This window comes from Pseudorasbora parva, chromosome 23, assembly GCF_024679245.1.
Source record: "Pseudorasbora parva isolate DD20220531a chromosome 23, ASM2467924v1, whole genome shotgun sequence".
NCBI classification, from domain to species: Eukaryota; Metazoa; Chordata; class Actinopteri; order Cypriniformes; family Gobionidae; genus Pseudorasbora; species Pseudorasbora parva.
In genome coordinates, this window is record NC_090194.1 from 21,004,211 (window position 1) to 21,031,141 (window position 26,931).

Consider the following 26,931-nt stretch of genomic DNA (forward strand, 5'->3'; position numbering starts at 1 on the left):
GTGTTGGTTGATTGTTTGTAGTATTCTATATTTTTACTTGTTATTCATTTTTTGTTGTTATCCCCCTTTGTTGCACTTTGAGATTCTTCGGAATGAAAAGTGCATTATAAATAAAATCTATTATTATTACTTTTACTTAAAGTACTATTACTTGTTTATAAATCACTCATTGACCTAGGACATCAATACATTACAGATATGCTGATTAAATAGAAACCCAACAGATCATCAGGATCAAGTCAGTTAGAAATACCAAGAGTTCACTCAAAGCAAGGAGTCTGCTTTTAGCTAATTTGCCAGCCGCAGCTGGAACCGGCTTCCTGAACAGATCAGATGTGCTCCAACAGTAGCCACATTCAAATCCAGACTCAAAACACATGTGTTCAGCTGTGCATTTACTGAATGAGCACTGAGCCACTGTACGTCCAACTGATTGCACCTTATCATTTTATTCTTTTTATAACCGTTTTAGTTTACCTTTGTTCTTATCTTTGGTTATCATCATTTTATTATTTTTAATTCTCTTTACAACTGTATATTTATATTTCTTATACATCTTTTGGTTAGGGCTGTCTGACTGGAAGAGATTGGAAAAGGAGAGCAGTGTACTTCGCTTCTTTCTGCTTGTGGTAGCATAGAGTGCAAAGAAGCGGACTCAAGAAAGGGGAGGCTCTGCGGGGCAAAGGTAATGTCCCCTACAGGAGGCTGTCTTGGACTGACTTGTAAGGTCCAGGAGACATTGCAAACCTGCTCCATCTTTTCTATCTCAGATAGGAACACACGAATTTAGAATTAGGCAGATAGGAATCTATCTGGAATCAGTTTTTTTTATTTTATTCTCTTTACAACTGTTTCTATTTTTATTTTTATACATTGTATTCTTTATCTTATGCATTTGTTATCCCTATTTACATTTACGCATTTGGCAGACGCCTTTATACAAAGCGACTTAAATTGCATTTTAAGGTACACATTTTTTTGTCAATTCTTGCTTTCCCTGGGAATCGAACCCATGACCTTGGCGTTGCTAGCGCCACACTTTACTGGTCGAGCTACAGGAAAGTATTTTAATTCCTTTCTATGTAAAGCACTTTGAATTGCCATTGTGTATGAAATGTGCTATATAAATAAACTTGCCTTGCCTTGCCTTGCCTACTTTGATGATGTTTTTATTACCTTGCTTGAAAGGGACAGTATACCATACATACATTAAATGGACGAACAGAAAGCTCTCGGACTACATATAAAATATCTTAAACTGTGTCCTGAAGATGAACGGAGGTCTTACGGGTGTTGAACGACATTAGGGTAAGTAATTATTGACAGAATTTTCATTTTTGGGTGAACTTACTCTTTAAAGCATACGATATTTAAAACTTTGTATGCTTTTAACAACAATTTGTTATTTACCCCCAGTTTCACAGACAAGGTTCAAGCCTAGTCCTAGACTAAAACGCATGTTTGAGCTGTTTTAACTGAAAACAACTTGCACTGATGTTTTTTAAAATATGTCAGTGTTATTGTTTTGTCTCAAGAAGTTATTTTCTAAAGCATATTTATAAAAGCTACTTAGATATCCTGATTAAACTAAGGTCTAATTCGGTCTTAATTTAAGCCCTGTCTGTGAAACCAGGCCTATAAGTTTAATTCTGAAGAGTTTATGCTACTTTTGCAAATGCGGCAGCAGTCATCTGAACGCGTCCCTCATCAGAGGCGTATATCTTCAGGTCATGCCTATATGTGCTGTGCAGACGGAGAAGGCCACAGCCGGGAAAGCCAGCATAGTCACCTGAGAAGACAGAGAAGTAAAACTCAAAGGGGCAGACAAAATAGAGACAGTATTGAGCAGTGGGTGTAAAGTACCTTGTCCTCCAGGGTACATACACCTAAAGGCCCGGCCAAGCTCTTCAGCCTGCACCCTGCCTGCTGGAGTCAACTCGCCACCCCACTTCAAAACCAGCAACAGTGACGGGTCATCCCTCCGCACATCTCAACAAAAACACACACACACACACAGCCTAAGAAACAGCATACAAATTAATCAAAATCAGCCAAAAGATACATGCAAGACCATCATTACCTTCCTCTTCACTGGACGTTTTAGGGCAACCATGTGGCAGATATGTTAACTGAACCTTGCGATTAATGCCAGAGAAATGACCATACCTGAACAAACAAAATGAGATATTAGAAACAACACTGAAATATAGCTGTATATTTAAATATAATGGGGCCAAGCATGACAAAGTAAAAAAGAAAATTAGCTGGATAAAGCATTCCCAGGATTAAAATACCACAAAAGCTAATGGCGTCTTCAGATTGATGGTCTGAAGATGATCTAAAGGTGATAAAACATTTGGTGAAAACTGTAGAAGGGGATAGATAAAAATTAAAAATGGCAATATTTCTGTCTTTAAACGTTTCAGTAACCCCAGCGGATGTTGACCTGGCATTTGATGAGAAGATTCACCCCTAAATAAAAAAATCCCATCTTCATTTACTCACCCTCATGCCTTTCAAACCATTATGCATTTCATTCTTGTGTGGAATAGACTCAAAGCCAGAAGAAACGGCAGAAGAGTAGTAGTAAACTACCAGACACAATATGTGGCTCGACACCGGTGTTGCTTGGCCCCTAATAATAAACTTACCAGACCACTTACATTTCAAGGACTGTTTTCAGCTGTTCAAGCTTTGCTTTACTCTCCTCAATTTCTGAATCGTTATTTTGGCCGAGTTCTACCAAGAGCTGCCTGGCAATGTCCAACACTTCCTGTTCAATTCAATCAAATATAACAAACATTTGTGCAAATGAGCTCATTTTGAAAGGACAGCTTTGTGTGGTTAATACTATTTATTATTAATTTCTAAAAATAAATAAAAAATTATTTACTTGGAGTTGCTTTGGCTTTTTCAATTTCAGTTTCCCACTTTTGTAACCTTCACATTTTTCAAAGAGGTCAAAAAATCTAAAAGACACAGCATGAGAAATTAACACAGGATAGACTTTAGCTGAGCATACAGTCACCTTGAAATTCTAAGGCTCTAAGATTTCCATGCTGGAATCGCAGAATCAAGTCATAATAAATATGCAATTTAATGTATAATGCAGAATTTTAAAAGACTATTTCAGGGATGGAATTTAGCACCCGCCACCAGCCAAATGCAGGTGATTTTGAGTTGTGAAAGGGTTAACTCACTTCAACTACCGTTTCACCTATTTGTAAACTTTGTTCAATGCATGCAATGCTGCCGTATGTTTGAATATGACCAGTCGTATTCGCCGTCATCACCCGGGTGTAGAGCCAGAAGACGCGAGTGAGAACCAGACTGTAAAAAAATTGTGTGAACTCGTGAAAATATTGAGTTCTCTTTTAAGTCTTGTGCTTGAATGGAGAAACTCACACAAGAAGTATCCAAGCAGACACAGTGTGTATATGCCTTAAGAGAACTTTATACAGTCAAACTTATACAGTTTGAAACAATCGTGATTGTAAAAGCGCTATATAAATAAATTTGATTGATATCCCTGCATTAGGTCTTAAAGGGGCAGTAGCCTTTACTGCTGTCTGTTTAATGTCAAACAAAAGATAAGGACATCACTCAATGCTCTTGATTGAATAGCTTTTGTAAGTTTAATTTAAGGATTCATCTTTCATTTTAACAGTTAATTATGCAGTTATTTTACATTTGATTACTTTATTCAATTTCTGTACCTTTCTGCAGACCAGTAGGCCTGTGCATTATTATTTAATGTACACATGAGTGAGGTCGAGTTAAACATTTTAGTTTGAATTTTATTTTATACTGTGCATTGTTTCAATGTGCTAAATAAATATTTGCATAATTTGTAATTGATTTATTATTTGGAACTTTAATATTAATTTCTGCAATTGCAATGATTTTTAGTAAAGCTAGTTCGGCCTTGGTTTCCTCTTATTCAGTTTTCAGTTTCGGACAAGAATTTTAATTTCTGTGCATCCCTACTGACAATGTTCTGCTCGGTATGTCGTCAACACACCTCAGAAGATGCCAAAACTTATAGTTTCATTGCTGGGACTAAAAACCTAAAACTGGTCGGCATAAAAGACCACGAATCATCCAAATGTCACATCCAGGTAAAAAAAAAAAAAAAAAGTGCACAGATCCCTAATAATTTAATGAAATGTATATCAGTTCATGGTTTGTGTGTGTATAAGAGAGAAAGAGAAAATGTCTGTATTTTATTGAGACTTGAGATTAAATAAACTGCATAAGTATTGTAGAACTTGTAGTATTAATTTTCACATGCAGTTACACATTGTCGGTTAAAAACAAGAAAGTGGTTGGTAAAACATTGAGTGGCTGGTAGATTTTGAAATCCACCAGCCACAGTGGCCGGTAAACAAAAAAGTTAATTTCCATCCCTGGACTATTTAAATATGAATTCTGCATGTGCTGTGTGTGTCTTTGTCTGTATGAATGGTATCATTTCCCACACACACACACTGAACCACGCGTTGCGCTTGCGGTGTTCACGCTAGCATCTGCCGCCTCACTATATAAGGACATGAATGCACGAACTTCATCTCCAGAGATGCTCACTTCATCAGCTTTTCACCATCTCATTTGAGAAAAACTAACGTCACATCTAGGGGTGTCCCCGACTAAGGATTTACACGTTCGAATCAGAATTTTCTAATCTCTCTATGGTCGACCGATAGTCGAATCATCTGTGTGTGTGTAAACCATATAGACTGCAAAAAATAAATGGTATAAACGGGTTGGGAAAGGCAGGACACTAGTCAGCAGGAGGCTAAGACAATTTTTATTTTACTTTACACACGGGCACGGCGCACAGCCACCACTTTTAATAAAGTGATCAAAACTATACACTACACATTCGTAAAAGAACCGTTCTCTCATAACATGTTAAAGCTGTGATCGAAACACAGAACATCACACAAATATATAAAAGAACATTTTGATAAATAAACCTAAAACAATACCTGCCTAGAGAGGAAAAGAACACTTTGAGTGCGTTTATATGCACGTTCTTAAGCCGATTGTCTCTAAAGGGGGTCGCACACCGGACTGAAGCTCAGCGCCGTGTCTCAGGTATCTCACACCAGGCAGACGTGAACATTATATACGCGCAAGCTCAATTTTGAATCGACTTCTGACAGAAGAGCTGCACGATGAGTGTATCTTGGAGCACAGGGTGAAATCAGTACATTCACGATTTGAGGGAAATATACATTTAATCGCCGCGGACAGGCGTCGAATGCCGCCGTCGGTGTATATGTGTTCGACATTTAAAGGCATGGCGCGTCCGGTGCGAAGCTCAGTGCTCTTAAAGGGGCGATCGCTCAGCGCCGCGACACGTCTTTATAACACTAATATTGAGCACCCCCATATTGCCAAAATAGTATGATTCTCTTTTCATAACACCTGCGAAGATTCGACCATGAGATCAGTGGTCGAATCCGGTCCTGCATATCGATGCATCGAATCTTCGACTGTTAGGGGTCACCCCTAGTCACATCATAAACACACAGAAACTAAAAGGTCAAAGGTTTGATGGCAGCCTGTCAAAAAAAGTTTGGTTTAACCTGAAATTGTGACTATTTTACAGTTAAATTTAGCTGTGTTATTACATGTCTCAATGTAATAATTATACTAACACTAATAATAACAAAAATAATAAATTATTATTAAAACTTTATTTTTTGTGCAGCACTTTGCTTTACAAAAAAGTTTGTTTAATTTCATATGATCAAAAGATAAATTAATTAATGTTTTATGCCTTTTTTTCCAGAAAAAACACTGAAATAAAAAATTATTAGAAATGACATGACGTTTTTTGTTTTTAATTCAATAATTAGACATGCTTTTTGATTATTAACATTTAATGAAACCATTCAAATGGAAACACAGAATTTGGTAAAAAATAAAAAGTCGAGGGAAAAAAAAGCGCATTTTGTGTTTTAATAAACTGCTAAATTGTATAAGTTTCATGATTTCAATTCATTCGATTTCAATTAATTTAACCATCAAAAAAATCCAAAACAGTTAAAACGGAAACTATTCTTTTATAGAGTTAGTGACAGTTTATGATGAAGATGTTGGTACCTTTGATGTCGAACTTCCATTTTCATCTTCTGTTTGGGAGTTCTGTCACCATGTCGAATCACAGCAATCACACACCTCAACTCCATCCTGAAAGTCACACAGCAGCACTTGAAAGGATATTTGTTTTAAGCGTATGCAGAAATAAAAATATATAAATCAATACATCAGTACTAGTACAGTATATGTGTTAAAGGAACAATTCACCCAAAAATGTAATAATTTTCTCACTGTTATTCCAAATCCATTTCACTGGCTTTCTTGGGCTCAGTACAAAAATCAATAATTTAATGTATTCCCTCATATCGTTCCAAACATAGAATTAAACTTGTTCATCTTTAGAAATCTGAGAGATATCTGTCCCTCCATTGAAAGTCCATATTACCAAAAATGTTGATTCAAATGTAATGATTTAAAATTCATAAAACATTATAAATAAATCCATATAAATTGACACAATTTTCACAAATAAACATTGATCGATGAACATAAGCACATGAAATTAGTTAGACAGAGGCTTTAGAAGACCTGGTTTAAACTACTTAATCCATATGAATGACTTTAGAAATGTCTATGAACATTTTTTGAAATGTCAAAGCTCTGGTTAAAGGACTTAGTCAATGAAGATAAAGAAATTTCTCAGATGACATTAGAAGAAATATCTTAATTTGTGCTTCAAAGATGAACAAATGTCTTATGGTTTGGACCGACACAAGAGTGAGTAAATGTGAGTGAATTCACAATTTTTTCAACAAAGCGCCTGTTAACTAACTGCTTGAGCTGGTTTTGGAAAAAAACAAAGAGAAGTCATACGAGTTTGAAACCAAGTTAATGACAATTTCAGACAATTCCCTAAATAACATCAAAGTAAAAGATGACACTAGGTGAGATACTGATAGCTTTGTGCACGTAATTATCACTTGAAGTTCGAAAGATTGTGTTTGTATTTGCTTGTAAGGACATACATCGTTCCAGAGGTTGTGGGAACTATGGGAATGTCCTCCGCTTCTAAAGGTATAGACCACGGAATCTGAAACTGTGGAGCCAATTCTCTCATGATGATGTTCCTGTTGTGCAAAATGAAAATAATCATTTAACTTAAATGAGTTTAAACAAATACACTAATATAAATACATTACATGTTTGATAATTCAGAAATAGCATATAAAAGCATTGATTACCATAAGTTACCATAGTGTTACTATTTCTGTTTCAAAAAATAGTTTCACTTTTTTTGCATCAGACAAAGAAAATAAAAGATTGTTTCTTTGTATCTAATCTACTTCTTCTTCTTACCCTAGGATTTTTGCACAGTCATCGTAATACTTCATGGAGTTCTTGACAAAACTGAAGCCATTGACGTCACAGACGTAAGACTGGCCATTGGCACGGAGCAGGTCGAAGCCACACACTGTTTGCTATGAATGAGAAATTGCTTCAGTTTACAGTGGCATATAAAAACGATTCATTCGTTAGCATTTACATATCCTGTGTAAATGCAGATTCGCAATTTTGTGGCACATTCAATGGAAGATTGGTTATGTGAAAATTTGTTATGTATGTGTATAAGACACATTTCACAAAGCTCTTTGGAACATGATTAATCAACTTTCTGATCCAAGTTTTTCATTTTGACAGCTAAACGCTATAACTGATCGTCCCATCAGCTGTGGGCTAATGCACATAATGTCCAGTACAGCAAAATACCCCCCCCCCCCCCGAATGATACAATACCAAGCACTTTGCCACTGCACATTATCTCTTACATATTATTTATCATATAAAAATACGACTTTTAGCCTTTTTGTCCCTTTTAGTAATAATAATATTATATAGAGGACAGAAAATGACAAGAAACTAATTTCCTGATGATGCACATGAGGAGCTGTATTTCGTTAATTTAGTCAGTCAGGACCAACTTTCAGATATTAGGCTCTAATGATTAAAATGAGTGTCATCATGACTCAATTACGCATTTTGGAAGACCTTAATTTACCTTGAAAGCCAAACAGACTTTCCATGCGATGAGTTTCTCTCTGGCATTGAGAATGACTGGATAACGGACCTCTTTCCCCTCGCTGTCTCGTTCCACCTTCCCATCCAGAGCAGGAGACTTCCGGGCCTCTGCATGGGCGTAGTCAGGACCTACAGTATACACCTGATGCCAACAAACACAAACAAAGCAGATGAAATAGTGCCATTTCATTCATCAATGAATCAGTGAGACTAGATTAATAAAAGTCTTGTCAAAAGTCAGTCAAAAGTTTAGAACAACACTCTTAAATGTGTTCAACATTGAAAATAATCAGAACTGCTTCTTGAGCATCAAATCATCATATTGGATTGATATTGTAAAGATAATATGACATTAAAGACTTTTATAATGATGCTTCCATCTGCTGAAAAGCTTTATGGAGATGAAGATTTGGTTTTTCAGCACGACCTGGCACCTGCTCACAGTGCCAAAACCACTGGTAAATGGTTTACTGACCATGGTATTACTGTGCTCAATTGGCCTGCCAACTCTCCTGAACTGAACCCCATAGAGAATCTGTGGGATATTGTGAAGAGAAAGTGGAGAGACGCAAGACCCAACACTCTGGATGAGCATAAGGCCGCTATCGAAGCATCCTGGGCCTCCATAACACCTCAGCAGTGCCACAGGCTCATCGCCTCCATGCCACGCCGCATTGAAGCAGTCATTTCTGCTAAAGGATTCCCGACCGAGTGCATAACTGAACATAATTATTTGAAGGTTGACTTTTTTTTTTTGTATTAAAAACACTTCTTCTATTGGTCGGATGAAATATGCTAATTTTTTTGAGACAGGAATTTTGGGTTTTCATGAGCTGTATGCCAAAATCATCAGTATTAAAACAATAAAAGAACTGAAATATTTCAGTTGGTGTGCAATGAATCTAAAATATATGAAAGTTTAATTTTTATCATTACATTATGGAAAATAATGAACTTTTATCACATATGCTAATTTTTTTAGAAGGACCTGTATATTCACATAGAAAAAAAGGTATTTTAAGTTGAAATAATATTTCACAATATTACTGATAATCACAATCAAATAAAATGCAGCCTTGGGGAGCAAAAGAGACTTCTTTCAAAAACAGAAAATAAAAAAGTATTCAGTACTTTTGACTGATATTGTATGCTCCAGGCAAACACAACTCAAGAGTTTACACGTATACCTCACATTTAATGTTTTTTGAAGAAAGAAAGAAAAACACACAAAAATCAAACCATTTTACTTACTTTGATGAATCAAAATTACCACCGCCAATATTAAAATACATGAGAAGCATGTATTTGTAAAATAAAAAATAAAAAGATTTTTAAGTACAATCAACTTGGATTGTTTAGGTAATTTCAACTTAAATTACATTAAACTTACTGAAAAAAAAGGTTTAATCTTGTGTAAATTATAACAAAAGTTTGAACATATTTTGAACATATTTTGATGAGTTAAAGCAATGTAAAAACATGTCGTCATAACTTGTTGATCATATATTTTTTGAGATTCTTATTGAAGATAAGACAGACTGAGATACCTTCACATCAGTTCCATCTGTAGGCATGAACTCCTCATAGATGTATGATCCAGTCTTTCTGACATTACTCTCAGGAGAATAGACGCTACTTCTGCTGCCAATCTGAAATAGTTGTACAGTGATCAGAAATGTGTTAAAAGTACACCACAAATCATGTACATGGTAGTTAAGAGAAGGAGTTTGGAAGAGAGCCCAAAAGGGTTGAGTTTTATTTAGTTTTTATTATTTATGATACATGTAAACACAACAAAAGTGTTTTAGAAATAAAAGGATTTATATATTACCAAAAATATTTTTACAGTGCAATTATACAGTTACTGTAATATATTGCAGTCTCTGGGACAACAAATCCTGAAGTATTATTATAATATTCTAATTCTTGTATTCCTAAAAAACAGCCGTATGAATGTACAGTGGATAGAAAAGAAGCCTTTTGAAGCCCCCTTCAAAATGATCACATTTTGTTGCTTTGCAGCCTGAAATGAAGACAGACACAGTCTTTGTTTTATTCAGCAGTATTTATTCAGTGCAACATATAACATCCAAATGAAAGATATAACACCAAGGTGTCAGAATTTTTTTTATTTTTTTAAAATAAAAAAACAGAATCACAGAGTTGGAAAAAGGATCACCCCCTTTTTTCAGCATTTTGTTGAACCACCTTTTGCTTTAAATTACAGCCTTTAGTCTGTTGGGATATGTCTTGACTTAATTTGCACATTTAGACATTGCAATATTTGACCACTTTTTTTGCAGAACTGCTCAAGTTCAGTTAACCGTTTGTGGACTGCTGTCTGCAAGTCATTCCACAGATTTTCAATGGGGTTTAATGCAGTGTTCCAGCGTTCCCGTAACCCGTGTTTCTCCAACCTTCTACCCGTGAAAATGCACTGAAATGGCCGTTAAACCAGTGACTTCCCACCCGTGAACTCGTTCTAGATTGATGTACTCCCAGTTTCGAGTTCTGACGTCACATAGCCCGCGAAACAACGTGTTTATGGAAGTCATACATTAAAAACCAAATCGTTAATTGAAATACGGTAATCAGAAAATGTTCTGCATTATCAGCAGCTTTCTAATGTTTGCTTGTTCTCAGTCCATCGAGCGCAAGAATAAATTAATACTAAATACATTAATTCCAAATATGCCTTATGCACCTTTTTTTTCTCTCCTCCGTTTCACTCAGATAAACAAGGACTAAGCACCTTTGGCGATAGAAATTATTGTAAATGAGAATAAGCACTGTACAGTCCGGCATGCTTTGTTTACATCTAGCTACCGCAAATCCTTGTGCTCAGGCAGTTTGGTGTGACTTTGCCTGGAACGCTACAAAGTCGTGAGTCGTGGTTTGAAGTCGTAACTTGCGGGCTCAAAAACCTGCCTGGAACGCATCATAACTCGGGGTTCTGTCTGAGCTATGCAAACACATTCACTTTTTTCTCCTTCAACCACTGTGTGGTCAGTTTTGCTGTGTGCTTTAGGTCATTGTCATGTTGGAAAGTAAATCTTCTTCCCATTGACAACTTTCTGGCAGAGGGCAGAAGATTTTACTCAATCAGTATTTTGCCCCATTTATTTTTCATTCCATCCTGACAAGTGCTCCAGTCCGTGCTGTAGAGAAACAACCCCATAACCTGATATTACCGCCTCCATGCTTTACTGTAGGAATGGTGTTATTTGGATGGTGAGCTGTATTGGATTTTTGCCACACATATCGCTTGCCGTTGAGGATAAATAATTCAATTCTATTCTCATTTGACCATAACACCCTTTTCCAGGTGGCCTCAGAATCTTCAAGGTGTGTTTTGGCTCAGTCATGACTACATGTGGCCTTTCTTGAGGAGTGGCTTTTTTCTTGCAACCCTCCCATACAAGCAACATTTGTGGAGAATTTGTGATATTGTTGTCATATGTACACAATGACCACTCTTTGTCATGAATTCCTGCAACTGCTTCAGAGTTGCTGTAGGCCTCTTGGTAGCCTCTCTGACCAGTTCCGGGTTGTGGCTTTGTGTGCTATTGAAAAGGTGATTAATGACACCTGATAGGGTTTACAAGTCATTTTTGGAGGGGGTGTGAATATTTTTCCAACTCAGTGATTCTGCTTTTAATTTGTAATTGTTTTTTTTCTGACAAGTTGGTATTATATCTTTCACTTGGATGTTTTAAGTTGGATAAAACTATTTCAGGCTACAAAGCAACAAAAACGTGATTATTTTAAAGGGGTGTGATTCTTTTCTATACCCACTGTAGACTGAAGCTGTGTTAACACTTTTAGTTCAGTTCTCTTGGTTCTTTTGGTCCGGTCCAAAAAGAAAATAATACATTTAGTCCTGGTTTACTTAGCATATAGGGTTAGTAAAGGGAACCATAAAGGGTTAGTTCACCCAAAAATGAAAATTCTCTCATTAATTAGTTAAATGTCTTTCAACACCGCCGTTCATCTTCGGAAAACAAATGAAGATATTTTTGTAGAAATTCGATGGCTCAGAAAGGCCTCCATTGACACCAATGTCATTTTCTCTCTCAAGACCCATAAAAGGCACTAAAGAGGTTCTTACAAAGCTCATCTCACTACAGTGATTCTACAATAATTTTGTGAAGCGACAAGACTAGTTTTTGTGTGCAAAAAAACGAAATAACGACTTGTATAGTGATTGGCCCGAAATCAAAACAAAGTTTAGAACGGTTATGGATCAGTATATTGATTCATGATTCGGATCGCGTGTCAAACTGCTGAAATAACGTGACATTGGCAATCCGTAAAAAAAAATATCCAGAAAAAAATGTATATTGGGGGGGACCCCTAGTTCAGCCCCCCATAGTCTCACAAGATCCTGGGGTAAATACTGTATATTCATACAACACATTAAGTATATAGTTTTCTTTAGCTGATTTAAAAATACTTTTGCAAATAATCAAATGTTGTAATGTGGTGGTATGCATTTGGGTGTTTAGGGTCACACACCTTGCGGAAGAGCCGCTGACTGCCCCCTCCTGCAGATGTGGGGTAGTAGATGTAGACATTGTGGTCCTCAGCGCTAACTGGCTTCTCCACAAAAGGCTTCTGGAAAATCTCCCCATTCACCTCCACATGGTCCTCTCCCTCCACCAGATTACATTCTATAGAAACATCACACAGCATATCTTATAAAAGAACTGGTGAAATGGTTTAATAAATTCAACTTTCTGTTCTGTATTGAAGCAGTCCAAATGCACATGATCCTGATTTCAGAGTCAGACTGCCAGACTGAAAGGGCGATCAGCCAATGGCAGCACTACTTCCTTATGTCATGACTTTTCCACAAAAAAAATCCTCTCAACTAATCCTCCACCGTGAATAAATTGCCATCCGAATGCACAAGTTGTTTTAACACCGAGGTGCCATGCAAGTAAATTTTTACGCATATCCACGTGAGAAACGATTACCGTCCGAATAGGGCTTATGTTCACCAGCAGTTTTTAATAATGTTTTGAAGTTTTTTTTAAACAGTTTTTTAACCTAATTCCAGATGTTGCAACATTTCCTTCAATAAAGCATGTAACTTTTCATTTTTTTTAAAAACAAAAATGTATGATTTTACTCTAAATAAATCTGGAAAAAAAGTATTGGGAAATTATTTTCCCCCACAGTATTTTAATATTACTATAAATATTGTAGGCTGCTGTTGTTGGTTTTTTTTTGGTAACAATCAGCTAAATAAATAAAGAGACATGAAAATGCACTGGATAAGAGGAATGACACTTACACATTACAAACTCCTAGCGGAGGACACACCACTGTGATGTAGCTTATCTGAACACATTATCTGTTCGCTGGTGCCACAGGCTTATTTTATGTAGTCCAAACTAGGTCAGTGTGAGATTTGAGGGAGCTAACAAACCTTCTGGTCTGGCAGGATCTCTGTTCAGAACCGCAAAGCGAGGCAGTTGTATTCCCTCGGCCTTCAGGATCCGATACACCTCTCTCCTAAAAATGAACACAAAAGATAATCATTTTTATTTTGTGAGGGAAAAACATTATTTGAAAAACAAATCACCTGTTTAGTACAGCCCTAATGCACAAATATCATTATAATTCTTTAAACATGCTTAAAGAAACATAGTGTTCAAAGAGTTTAAAATGTGGTTTCGGCTACATGTGTGATAGCAACACTGCTCTCCACACGGCTCCGATGGGGTTATAAAGGCCTTCCAAAGTGAATTAACAGGTTTGTGTAAGAATACTATCCATATTTAAAACTTTATAAAGTAAAATATCTAGCTTCCGGCAGACCGCCTTCTGTATTCAACTTAGGCAGAAAGTCTCTTGCAGTTCAAAATACATACGCTACATCCAACACGAGGCTGCAGTGATCTTGTGTTTTAAACAAATTAATTAAACAAATAAAAATTAAAAGAGGCCCTTTAACATGGAGATAGCCAAGGAGATGCAATGCATTCATTACGGTCATTACTGTGCAATACTGTCCTCTTTGTGGGTGAATGCTGGCATGCATGCTGTAGGTTGCCATGCTGATCCAGTTAAAAGGCTAATATTCAAGAAGTTAATAACATTAGCTAGCTGATGAAAGAGTCAACACAAGACTAAACAGTGTCACCGCAAGACTTGTGTCATTAAAAATACCTCTCTCACTATCCATCTACCCATCTATCATACAGAGAAAGTTTTAAAACAATGAAGGCTGGCTGAAATTTTTTTTTTTTTTACTGGAGCACACGTGCTCAAACAATAAACATAATTTAAAATCCATTCCCCTGATATCATTTCAGTCAGTGGAATTGTCCATATTCATATCAGGAATAATAACAACTGCATGATGTTTTCCCCTGAGCACGGTTCACTATACATCACCATCACAGATGTTCTGATGGCAGTCATGAAGCACACCTGTCCTGAATAAAGTACTGAAGATCCAGATCATTGATGACAAATGGATTCCTCAGCTTCTCATAAGCCACGGCCTTATCCAGAGGGAATCCTTTCAAAGCAGACAATAAACAAAAATATGGGGTCACTCTTATGATAAGTAAAGGGATCATACCAGGAGGAATTAACATATTTCCACATTTTCTTGCTCTCAATACAGTTCCAGACTGGAGCTACCTGTGCATTCAATGGTTTTAACATACACCGTCCAGCCAATCAGAATAGTGTTCAGACTGACCATGATATAAATGAGCATAATTAACATTCTACATAAACTTAATTTATTCTATTTAGCAAATATATGCACACCTTAAAGTCAGTAACTCTAAGCTGATAAAAAGAATTTAAAATGTAATTCATTACACATGTTGTACTTAAAGTAATTAGATACTGTATTTTCCAGAATATGAATTGTTTTTTTTATCATCTGAAATGTGCTGAGACATAACATTATGACCGGTGAAGTGAATAACACTGATTATCTTTTTATCACGGCACCTGTTAGTGGGTGGTAGTTATATTAGGCAGCAAGTGAACATTTAGTGTATGTTATGTCTGATCGCTGTATATTCCAATGTGACTTATATAAAGCCAATTTCCACCAAGCACACAAAACACGTTTGGATTTGTCAAATCCAAGGTTTATTTGTAAAGGATATTTTTCACACTCTGGTACTTTCAGTTTTGCTTTAAATTTGTTTAGGCTTGAGGTTTATAATACATGTTGTTCATAATAAATGGCACTATAATAAATGTTTGTTTCATACTTTATACCGTTTAATACTTAAAATTTGCATTCATGTTCTATTCTGAATACTGTTAAATATAAAGGGTTTGTTGTAGAGTGTGGGGGGGAAAAAAAATTATAGTGTTTATAATGTTTGTGAACCTTTCGTTTTATTAACCAGTAATTTACATAATTTCTGAAACAGAAAAATAAAATGTGACTGATAAACCGATGTCAAGTCAAGTCACTTTTATTTATAGAGCACTTTTAACAATACAGATTATTTAATCAGCTTTACAGAATAACAGGAAACTAATGCAACAAAGATTGCTTTGGCTGTACAGTAGGTCTAGAAGAAATTCATTGTTCAGTATAAGTTTAGCATCGATTAATTTTCATTGTAAAAATCATCAGTTATTAATCTTAAGAGCCATTTACACAATACCGTTTTCAAATGAAAACTTTTAATGAGTTATAGCTGTTCATTTACACGACAACAGCATTTTGGTGGCCTGAGAACTATGTGCAAGTATTTGATAACAATACCATCTTTTGACTGTAAATGTCAAAAACATGAAACGGTGTGAAAACGGTGACATAATGCACATGTGTATTACACACTCAAGTCTATAGGCATGCACGTTTGAATGTGCAGGCACGCAGTCTTTCTTTACAAACTGACACTGCCAATTACTTATCTGGCATGCATAATTCAGCATTTTAAGTCTTTTCGCAGATCCATGTGAAGAGGGATCATTTTGATAACGTTGTTAGCTGTGCAGAGGGAAAAAACTTTCTGTTTTTAGTACATCGTTGTGGTGTAAATAAAACCTTAATTTATTTATTTATACAGCAGCTCTGGAGAAAATAGTGGCGTCATTGTCCAGCTCAGTTCAGCTCTCATAAAATGTTGTCAAAGCAGACAAGAACAATAATATTAAAGGTCCCATGGCATGACATTTTAAGGTCTTTAACATTAATATGAGTTCCCCTAATCTGAATATTGCCCCCAAGTGGCTAGAAATTTTGATCGGTGTAAACAGAGTTCTGGCTGTCTTTCTCTGCCTTTGGGAAAATGAGATCCCAGATGAGCTGATCTTGAATTCTCCTGTTATGACTTCATACCAGGAAAGGTTTCTTCTCCTTCCTCTGCTTTGCCCGCCCAGAGAATTAGTAGAGAAAGGGTTCCGTTTATCAGTCGCGATGTCAGCAGCACAGGCTTTACCATATGGATTCAACAGCAACGCCACAAACAGTGAATAACAGTGTTCATTAATGCCTGATCTGGGATCAGGGATTTCTGATGTGTAGCTTATCATTCAAGTTCACAAGTCAGTCCTGCTGCTGGCCGTCTTGATTTATCAGGGAATCAAGCCAGTGACTAAAATGATCAACTTCACGTCGTTTCTGTTAGTAGCATGAAACAAATCTGTTATTTAAATGATTAAACTACAGAGAGCGATCAAAGAACACTCTTTATAATGTTCGGGTCGGTCAATGACACGTATATCTGCAGTGCACACTTTTCCAAACTGCCGTTACAACAGAAGCTCTTACTGTATTCATGTCGATGTCGTGTTTGTTGGTAGTTGTGGTGAAAGCATTTTGTGAGAGAAAAATAACGTTGCAATGTTCACTCGTGTTTATTCAGAGCTCTCAGATACAAACAAAGTAAATGTCAGCCAATCACAACAGTGGGTGTTTTCACTGAAGACTCACAGCAAGACACTCCCCTCGAAAAAGAGCATTCATGCCAGAGGCCTAATATCAGTATAGAAAAAATGTCTTTTATTTCTAATTATGACATTTTTTGATGTAAAAAAACATACTAACAGTACAAGTACTACACCTCAGGAAACATTATAAAATAATTTTAAAAAAAGTCATGCCATGGGACCTTTAAGAATAATAAGTGTCCCGATGTGACTTAACCTTTTTACCTTTTTTTTCATAGACAGGTGTGAATTATTTCAAGGAAAATACAGTGTTTTTTGAATCAGTTACACCAAAAGGTGACATAATGCCACAAACCTTTGGAATGGAAAGAGATGAGACAATCACAGAGTGGCCATTTTTCCACCGGCTCATTCAGAATGACTTCCTCTTCAAACGTAACCACAGTGATGTATTTGAACAGACACAGTCTCTCCAGGATCTCCTTCATAGGCTTGGACTTTGACTTCTTAGACATGGCACAGATTCCCACCACAATCTGTCTCTCTGGGGGCTGCAGATAAGAACACATGCATCTCAAATTATGCTTAAAGTAGAAGGTCTATTTTAACATACCTACCTACTAAAACTTATGCTTGAAACATTAAAGGGACCTTATTCTAGAAAATGTTGCTCTTTACACTTTTGAAATTAAACTGTTCAATACAAATACTGTATCAGCCACTTCATAAAAATTAATCAAATCAAAATTCATTCAACCACAGATATGACCAAAAACAATATTAATAGCTGAATATTACAGCTTCATGAAACATAACTAATTACATTATTTTAAATCAATGACAGTGTTTTTCAGATCAAATAGAGTAGAAAAAAATTCACTTGTCGTTGAGGGAAAAAAAATTACACAATCATCAACAATACAACAAAAAATTAGTACTTTAGTTAAGATCCTCAATATGAAAACCAGAATTCTTTGTGGCATGGATTTCCTAAAAACAGCAGATCAGCTTCGTAAAATTGTATCATTGTGTTTGTGTTACAAATATTATCACGGAAAAACTGGGATAAAAGTTTGGATGTAAACACTGATGAGTATGTGATCAAAATAGGTCAAATCCCCTTTTGAAAGTAACATGATGCTTCAAATAAAGATTGGCGACAAGAGACTGTAAAAAATGTGTCATTGAATCATTCATTCAAGAGATTCTTTCATAAATGGTTATTCATCCAGTTATGAAACAAGTAAAGTATTTATGAGTGAGTTATTGAATCATTCCTTAAAGACTTTTTAAAGTTAATTAGATATTTTATAAATAGACTGCAGCAATCAACATTTTGTTATAATCTATAGTAAATTATGTTTTGTTTTTTAGTTGTCTATTCCGCATCGTGATGTCGATTTTAAACACAAAAAACATGATCTCAATTTATCCAGAATCGTGAAGCTCTACTAAGGCCTATCTGGTGCACAGGAATCATTAATATGATGATTGAGCACTGCTGGGACAATCCAGGCACAGGATGGTCACTTGAACCTCTAACACATCTTTACCATTTTTACAGGACAGATGTGCTTCCCTAATTTTATTGATCTACTTGTGTGTTCTAACATGTAACTAATGTTTAATCTCATCTAACATTCTATAAACTCAAAAGAATTGTGATAAGCTTAAAGGGTTAGTTCACCCAATAATGAAATTGATCTCATTAATGACTCACCCTAATGTCGTTCCACACCCGTAAGACCTCCGTTTATCATCAGAACACAGTTAGTTAGATATTTTAGATTTTAGTTCCAGAGCATAATGTAGTCTATGCCCACTTTACTGTCCATGTCCAGAAAGCTAATAAAAACATAATCAAAGTAGTCCATTTGTGACATCAGTTGGTTGATTAGTCTCTTGAAGCATCGAAATGCATTTTGGTCCCAAAAAAAACAAAAAACTACGACTTTATTCAGCATTGTCTTCTCTTCTGTGTTTCTCAAATAAAGATTAAAACATAGAGAAGATTCTCAAATAGAGAATCAGTGAATCGATCAATGATTCGGCTCGCCAATGTCACGTGATTTCAGCAGTTTGGATCACATGTCAAACTGCCAAACTGCTGAAATCACGTAACATTGGCGAGCCGATTCATGGTCGTTTAAATGTGAGGAACACGAAGAGAAGACAATGCTAGGAACTATTGCTTAAATGCTTCCCACTCTAGATCACCACCTATTTGCCTTCAGGTTTACGGTCTTTGGTTTCCTGTCAGTTGGCCTTTACTACTGATAATGTTGAAAGCAACAGTGACTATAACATTTGTTATCTAAATGCTCGGATTAGGTTTTCCTATCAGTTCTAAGAAAGACTTTTACATTTAAAGAATAAAAAGTTAAAAAATAACAACAACTTTAAAAGGAGTCAGATTAATTATACTAGAGTTAGAAAAATTGACCACGTCATCCTTCATCTCCTTTTTGTTGGTTTGAAATAGCAGTGTAAGCTTCAAGCCTTACAGTACTATTGCTCCCAAAAAAACAAACGTAATGATTAGTAAAACACTGGAACCTTTTGTACATTGCGTATGGCCAAATCTCTTTTGCATTTATGCAAAATACTGGAGTCAAACCAGAGAAGGAGAAGAACCCACAGTATTCATGTACAAGAAATTCAAGTATGTGTGGGGATAATCTAATGTGACAGAGCAAACACGCTCTATTGACGAATAATTGGAATTAATTACCACACACATTTAACCATCAAATCTGAAGTGTCAATCCGGAGGATTTTTCGGGTAGATCTACTTTATGTGCAAGTCACTCATATACATATTGACTGGTTTACACAGTGTTTTTTTTTTTTTTTTTTTACTAAACTAGGCTTTGAGTTTTCTATCCGGATGCTTTGACGTCTTCCTAGGTCTACACATATGATTCCCTTTTGTGTACTTGCTCCAAAGTTTATACACAGCAGATTGGGAAGAACTAACAACTTTTGCCACACTATAGCTGTGTCCCAATTCAGAGTCTGCAGCCTTTAAAAGGTGGCGAAGGTCGAACCAAGCATTGTTAAATGGGACAATATAACCTAAAGAGGACTGGTCTTGTCACCTGTGACAGCTGCTGTTGATGAGTGGCGGTAACGTTTGTGCTGGACTTTTTTTAGAAAGTTATATTCTACTGTGAAAACAAAACAGGGTTCAGCCTGTAAGCGAGGAACTTTGTTTACAAGCAGAGGAAGGGAAGACGCGCCGTATCTAAGCTGTTGAATTCTATACTGATCGTGCTTTAGAAAAAAGACAAAAAAGAAAAACAACCTTTAACCAAAGTTCCTCGCTTCTGGGTCATGTGTCCGAATGGCGGATCTGCGTCATATTCTCACACATGCGTCGTGGTACTTTGTGAGTTCACGTCCGAGGCATTCGCGGAAGACAATAACTTGGTGGATAAAGTCGTTATTTAGATTTTTTTTGCGCACAAAAACTATTCTTGTCGCTTCATAAAATTACTGTAGAGCCACTGCAGTGAGATGGACTTTGTAACAACGTTTTTAGTACCTTTTTATGGGTCTTGTGAGTGGCAATGTACTGAATGTCAATGGAGGCCTTTCTGAAGCCTTTCTCAGCCATCAGCTTTCAACAAAAATATCTTCATTTGTGTTCTGAAGATGAACGAAGTTCTTACAGGTGTCAGACGACATGAGGGTGAGTAATTAATGATATATTTTTCATTTTTGAGTGAACTAACCCTTTAAGGCCTGTAAGCATTCTCCTTTAACTGCACACTTACTAATCAGCATTTTGTAGAATATGCCAGTATTGGTCTAAGAAATGCAGATTACAAGGTGATCCAACATTCTTTTTCTTTACTTGACAATACTTTACATTAATCATCCAGTGGGCCATGATCTGAAGACACAATAGGCATCATTTAGGGCCCTTAGGGCAAGGCAAGGCAAAAGGCTTTAGGATCTCACATACCGAATCATAGTCTGCATCATCATCTTGTTCTTCGTCCTCTTCTTCCACGTTTTCGTACAGGCAATCATAGCCGAGCACTCTGCCTGGATCGAGCAGTTCATCTCCTTCTCCGTCATCAGCTCCCACAAAGAAGCGAGGGTGATCTAAGTCCTCGTGCACAGACATGTTCACTAAAGACAGCTGTCAGTCGCTCACAGAGGGTTAAATGAAGGTCCAGCCTCACAGCCCTCGTCCTGCTTCTCACAGCCACTCATCTTCACCGTCTCGCTTTAACAGAGCACAAAAAAAGCATTTTCATGGTCAGTTTTTAAATGTTTCCCAAAGGCCAAGTTTTTCGGGACTTAATTTGGTTGTCCCTTCCGTAAATTACTGAACTGTGTGTACAGAAAAATATCAAAAATACATTTAATTTAAAATATAATAATTAATTAATGATTAATTATTATTATTATTTATTAATTAATAAATATTAAGTGCCCCTATTATTCTAGTTCAAAGCCTGATTTTGTATTGGAGGTCTCATTTGGAGGTTTCATTTTCTCATAATATACATTGCACATCACCACAGAGTTCAATGATTCTCAAACGACTCGATGGATGAATCAGTCTCTCTCGATCCCTCCTTTCCGCGAGTCTACTTTGCTCTGATTGGCCAGACCGTCCAGTCTGTTGCGATTGGTCTACCATGTACAGCGAGGAAGCTTAACGGCCATTATTATAACTATACGATTGTAGACAGTAAGACAGTAACAATGATGCAAATCCTGTGTTGAGATTTGAGAAGCAATCATCAGTAAAATCCCGCATTGAAGGGCGGGAACAACTTGATAATCTACAACATAGGCAGGTATTATGCAAATGTATTTTCTAGTGACATAGAACCGCCACGGCGTGAGATTCGAATTACAAACGACTCATTTAGGTAATTCTCTTGGCAGACAGAAACTAATAATTGTGCACTTAAGGCTTTACAACTTTGCGTTTACATTCACAAACTGCTACAGTACACACCGCATGAAAGGGAATATTCGTAAAACCATATTTTTTAAAATAACTGATTTCTGTTAGCCTGGATGCCAGCCGAACTAAGCCCCGCCAACAATTTTTTTAGGTCGGGCAGTTCGGTCTGGCCTCGCTCCATAGAGGAGTAATTATCTCCGAACAGAAACTGTTCAGACCAATGAAATCATCACGGCAGGCTTTAGACGATGATGGACAGATGATAAACAGTAATGTAATCATGCACGTCATCAAAGGGGCTTGGATTATATTTGTTCAAATCTTAAGCGGAGAGCTTGTTTGTATATGCATTCACCTTCACAATTTCTCTCAGAAATGATGATCATGTTGGGTAAGTACTCTGTGCATCATTAAATTATTTTATTTTTTTACAACACCGGCAAAGATCGTGTATTCCAGCCTGATTCCAGCGCACGTGCAGACAGGGTTGCCAAGTTTTTACAACAAAACCCACCAACTACTAGCCCTAAACAATATCTTCTCGGGGGGTTCTCCGGGGGAAAAATGGCGTTTGGGGGGTAAAATGTGTGTTATTTTGGTAAGATTGCCTGCTAAAATTCGCACTCATGGGTCTATATATCACATAATAGTCGATTCAACCCGCGGACATAGAAAACAACCCGTGGGGAAAAACGCGGACTTGGCAACACAGTGCAGTTGAACTATGTTGATATTTGACAATGCCTCGCTTCATTGCTCTGATTGGTTGTTGGTCTATCCAATTGATGTCTTTCCTGGTTCGGTTGAAACACGCCCCATAATCACAGCCCAATGGAGCGGTTTCAGACTCATATTCTGACTAGAATTGAGTATGACCACGTCAGGCTAGATTTCTGTATGAATATTTCTTGCTTGAAATGTATGCTTGGGACGGAAAAGTTTAATTAATCACATTACTCACTTACTTTTGGCTACGTACTATATTTAGTTATTAAAATATATGACAATGACAAATTTAGTGTCCACTATGGATTTTTTTTTTTTGCTTGTTCAAACTTGTTTAAACAAAAATCTAATTTATATTATAGGAATGGTTTCAAATGAATGACTCCCAAAACATCATGTGATGTAACCATAACATAAAAAAGAAATATGTGAGTCTACACAACTTATTAATTTCCAAAAAAGCTTGATTTTCAATATATATTTTTCAAGATAAAAAGCATTTTTACAAATATCAATAAAATGCAAAAATTTTACTACATGTTTAAGGAGTCAGACCATGTGACATTTTACAACCTAAACTACCCTTGCCTTGTCATAAAAGTCAAATTATCTGATAAGTTTTCTGCTTTCTACAAAAAAACGACCATTAAAGCCATGTGTTTATGACAGAAACATTATATTCAAGTTAACTGCACTTTCAAAGTATTGTAAATATTATTATTCAGCTCAAGTCATAACTTGGAGCTGAACACGCTAAAAACAGTGGAGTTACAGCCCAGCACTCACCATCATGAATAGCACTGTGGCAGTATTGGAGTCATTCAGGTTCCTGGGCACCACCATCTTTCAGGACCTGAAGTGAGACAATGACATTGTGAAAAAGGCTCAGCAGAGGTTGTACTTCCTTCACTAGCTGAGGAAGTTCAACCTGCCACAGAAGCTGCTCACACAGTTCTACTCCGCTGTCATTGAGTCTGTTATATGTTTATCTATAACTGTCGGGTTTGGTTCAGCCGTCAAATCAGACATCAGGAGACTACAACAGACAATCCGGACTGCAGAGAGGGTTATTAGAGTCCTCCAGGACCTGTACTCTTCCAGATTGAGCAAGAGAGCTGGAAGAATCATCACAGACTTCCTTTACCCCTGCCACTAACGATATGAATGTTTACCGTCCGGACGGTGATTCACTAGGCACTAGAACATCTAGGCATAAGAACAGTTTCTTCCCACAGGATATTTCCCTCTTGAACAGATAAATTCCTTGCAAGAGCAATACGCCACTTCTTTTGTGCAATATCCTTGTAAATCCATTTAGTCCTATTTTTATTCATATTATATTATTCACAATTCTCTAAATACATTCATATCTGTAAATGTTGTTGTTATACTTTTTATATTTTTATTCTTAAATGTTAATATATGTCTTATATTTATATGTGCGGATGGTAATACTTTATTTAAGGGATCAACTAGTTGCTTATTAGCATATTACTGGGATATTATTGTCTGTTTATTAGTATTTATAAAGCACATATTTATGCTTTATTCTGCATGACCTTATTTTACATCCCTTAATACCTAAACTTAAGGTGCACTATGCAACTTTCCGTCCACTAGAGGGCGCCTATTTAAAACAAAGGCGTAGTTTGATGACGCAAAGTTTGAGCGCAGCATCTTGGGACATGTGGTCTTCACCTCACAGCCGGTGGAAAATAGGACTCGGGCAGAAATCACGTTCATGCATGCGGTTATTAACGTTACTGTAGTGTGAAGCAGAGCAGGGCCGAGTGTTGTGGAGCTGAGAATGGTCACTGGAGCGATTGTTATACAAACACACGGCTCACGAACACCAGGACTTTTATTATGACGGGACGGGACACAGTCACCAGGCGCCTGCACTGATCCACTCTTCCGGTTATGATTATGAGGTAATGCAGCACTGTTTATTATATTAGATTAAGTGTGTTGAAAATGATGTTAAGATGTTACTCCATGCGTTCACTTGTTCACATTCCTAAGAGTAAAGCGATACTAGCAAATAACCCCGAAACCAAGGGTAGCGCAGATATGACGCAATTGACTTCCTCAGACGCTATGCTGACACGTCCCGGTCCTTAGTTAAAATAGCAATATTCTCACAATTTACAAATAATTGGAAACATTTGAGATATTGTAGGTACTCAACTGAACAAAATATATAACACCGGCCTATTGGTTTTTAGATATTTTACTGCGAAAATACTACATAGTGCACCTTTAAATGCTACAAAAACAACCTTACTTACTATTAATAATAATAAGCAGTAAATTAAGAGTTTATTGAGGCAAATTCATAGTTAATAGTGAATATGTTCCCTATACTAAAGTGTTACAGTGTGGACTGGAAGCTTCAATACAAAGGTAACTTCTTGTGCAATTAAGCTCTTTCCATTTATGGGCCCTATTATGCACTGCACAATGCGATACTAATGTTTTTTGCTAGTTCCAGCCCGATGCAGTTATCATTTTCACATCCTCACCATGTTGTTTAAATAGTAAATGGACTAGCACCCATCTGTTCGCCCATGGGCTGAAATGAGGTGTGTTCAGGTGCATTGTTGTCGCAGTGCACAACGCATGTACACGCTGCTTATTACACACACAGGGACACGCAGCAGCACACAAACAAGCCAAATATTACAAATATAAGGATTACATGCCTACATGTCATAATGGAGTCACCTCTATTATCAGAATGACCTATTTGCAGTAATGACGAATGAAATTGGCAACTTATTTAAAGGAACTTTATGTAAGAAATGTATTTCAATTAATCATAAAATGGCCCTGAAATGTCACTAGACATTAAGAAATCATGTTCATTTCAAATACTTATAACACTGACAACAGTAGTGCGGTTGTTGCAACAAAGTTGTTGTTGCAGCCTTCAACTGATGTTGATGTTGAACATGTTGTGTTTTGGCCTAAAGCTCCACCCTCCACCTATCGACCAATCACGAAGTCAGTAGTGTTTCAGCATCCGGGTTGCCAGATCTGCTCTAGTTACCACAGCTGCAGCAACAAACGTTCCTGCTGGATCCTGCAGCCTATCTGGCAACCTCGAGTCAGGGGGGAGGGGAGAAGGGATACACCGCTCTACAGTAATTTGAAAGTGATTGCAGTACCAGTTTTGGCCACAATCTTGCATACACTTCCTTTAAACCAGGGGTCTCAAACTCAAATTACCCGGGGGCCACTGGAAGTAGACTCGTGGTCAGGCTGGGCCGCATCAGCACACTGTGTGTGTGAAGAGTGCGCAAGCGAGCATGTGCGCGGACCAAAAGAGAATGTATATCCCGCCTACTTTGATTTGATTGGCCATTTGAGCGCCGTTAAACCACATTCATTTCTACTGTCTGATTAGCCTCTGTTCATGTCAATCACGAGGTGTCAACCAATTATACTGCACGAGAGAGGGCTGAGCTAACTCTCTCATATACACACACACGAAGTGAGGCATAAAGCACGGCACAGGCACACGCAACAACTCTGCCAAAAATGGTTTTCAGAGCAACGAGCGGGCCACACTAACACTAAACTTTGATGTCAAGTAGGGGGCCACAAAATATCATCCTGCGGGCCGCAAGTGGCCCGCGGGCCGGGAGTTTGAGACCTCTGCTTTAAACAATCGTGGCAATGCACACGTATTTAAACGGACTCTTCCAGGTTGAGCGTATCCATATTCCGCCATGTAAATCAAGTGCAACTGGCTTTTAAAGGGAATGGGAGATGAGACTCTGATTGGTTTCTAGCACCTTACTCCCAAACAGTGGTGGAATGTAACAAAGTACAAATACTTTGTTACTTTACTTAAGTACATTTTTCACATATCTGTAGTTTACTTAAGTAGAATCAATAGTGCATACTTTTTACTTTTACTTCGTTACATTTTGCAGCAAATATTTTACTTTCTACTCCACTACATTTCTACAACGTTTTGTTACATTTTCGTTACATTTTCTGATGAGTTTCAGGGCTCGAGATTAAGGTTTGTTCGGATAATTAATGGATAATAATAGGCTAATATATGAACTGACGGTTGCGCTGTTGACAATCGCGCAGCCTCTCGAGGAGAAATGGAAACAAACCAACACCGCTCACACAGAGAAACTCAGTAACATACTGCAGTAAATATTCAAAACGTGAAGGTTTTTATATTTTATAACGTATAATACAGTTAAAAAACATCACTGAAAATGTCATCATGCTGTTTTCCTGAATACCACCACGAC

The 26,931-nt window shown here is 37.0% G+C and overlaps 1 protein-coding gene across 4 annotated transcripts in view; it reads right to left on the reverse strand.

Annotated features, from left to right (window-relative positions):
- ppip5k2 (diphosphoinositol pentakisphosphate kinase 2) overlaps positions 1–26,931 on the reverse strand; it is a 73,598-nt gene that overhangs the window by 41,020 nt on the left and 5,647 nt on the right. For all 4 annotated transcript variants that reach the window (XM_067433145.1, XM_067433148.1, XM_067433147.1 and 1 more), the window contains exons 2-17: positions 23,444–23,510; positions 20,972–21,238; positions 17,360–17,555; positions 14,563–14,653; positions 13,556–13,641; positions 12,640–12,794; positions 9,672–9,773; positions 8,105–8,266; positions 7,405–7,526; positions 7,074–7,175; positions 6,112–6,198; positions 2,894–2,969; positions 2,664–2,773; positions 2,081–2,166; positions 1,864–1,989; positions 1,668–1,789 (exon numbers count right to left, since the gene is read on the reverse strand). In XM_067433145.1, the coding sequence (XP_067289246.1) occupies positions 1,668–1,789; positions 1,864–1,989; positions 2,081–2,166; positions 2,664–2,773; positions 2,894–2,969; positions 6,112–6,198; positions 7,074–7,175; positions 7,405–7,526; positions 8,105–8,266; positions 9,672–9,773; positions 12,640–12,794; positions 13,556–13,641; positions 14,563–14,653; positions 17,360–17,555; positions 20,972–21,136 (1,788 nt within the window). In that variant the 5' untranslated portion in view covers positions 21,137–21,238; positions 23,444–23,510. The remainder of the gene's footprint in view (positions 1–1,667; positions 1,790–1,863; positions 1,990–2,080; positions 2,167–2,663; positions 2,774–2,893; positions 2,970–6,111; positions 6,199–7,073; positions 7,176–7,404; positions 7,527–8,104; positions 8,267–9,671; positions 9,774–12,639; positions 12,795–13,555; positions 13,642–14,562; positions 14,654–17,359; positions 17,556–20,971; positions 21,239–23,443; positions 23,511–26,931) is intronic.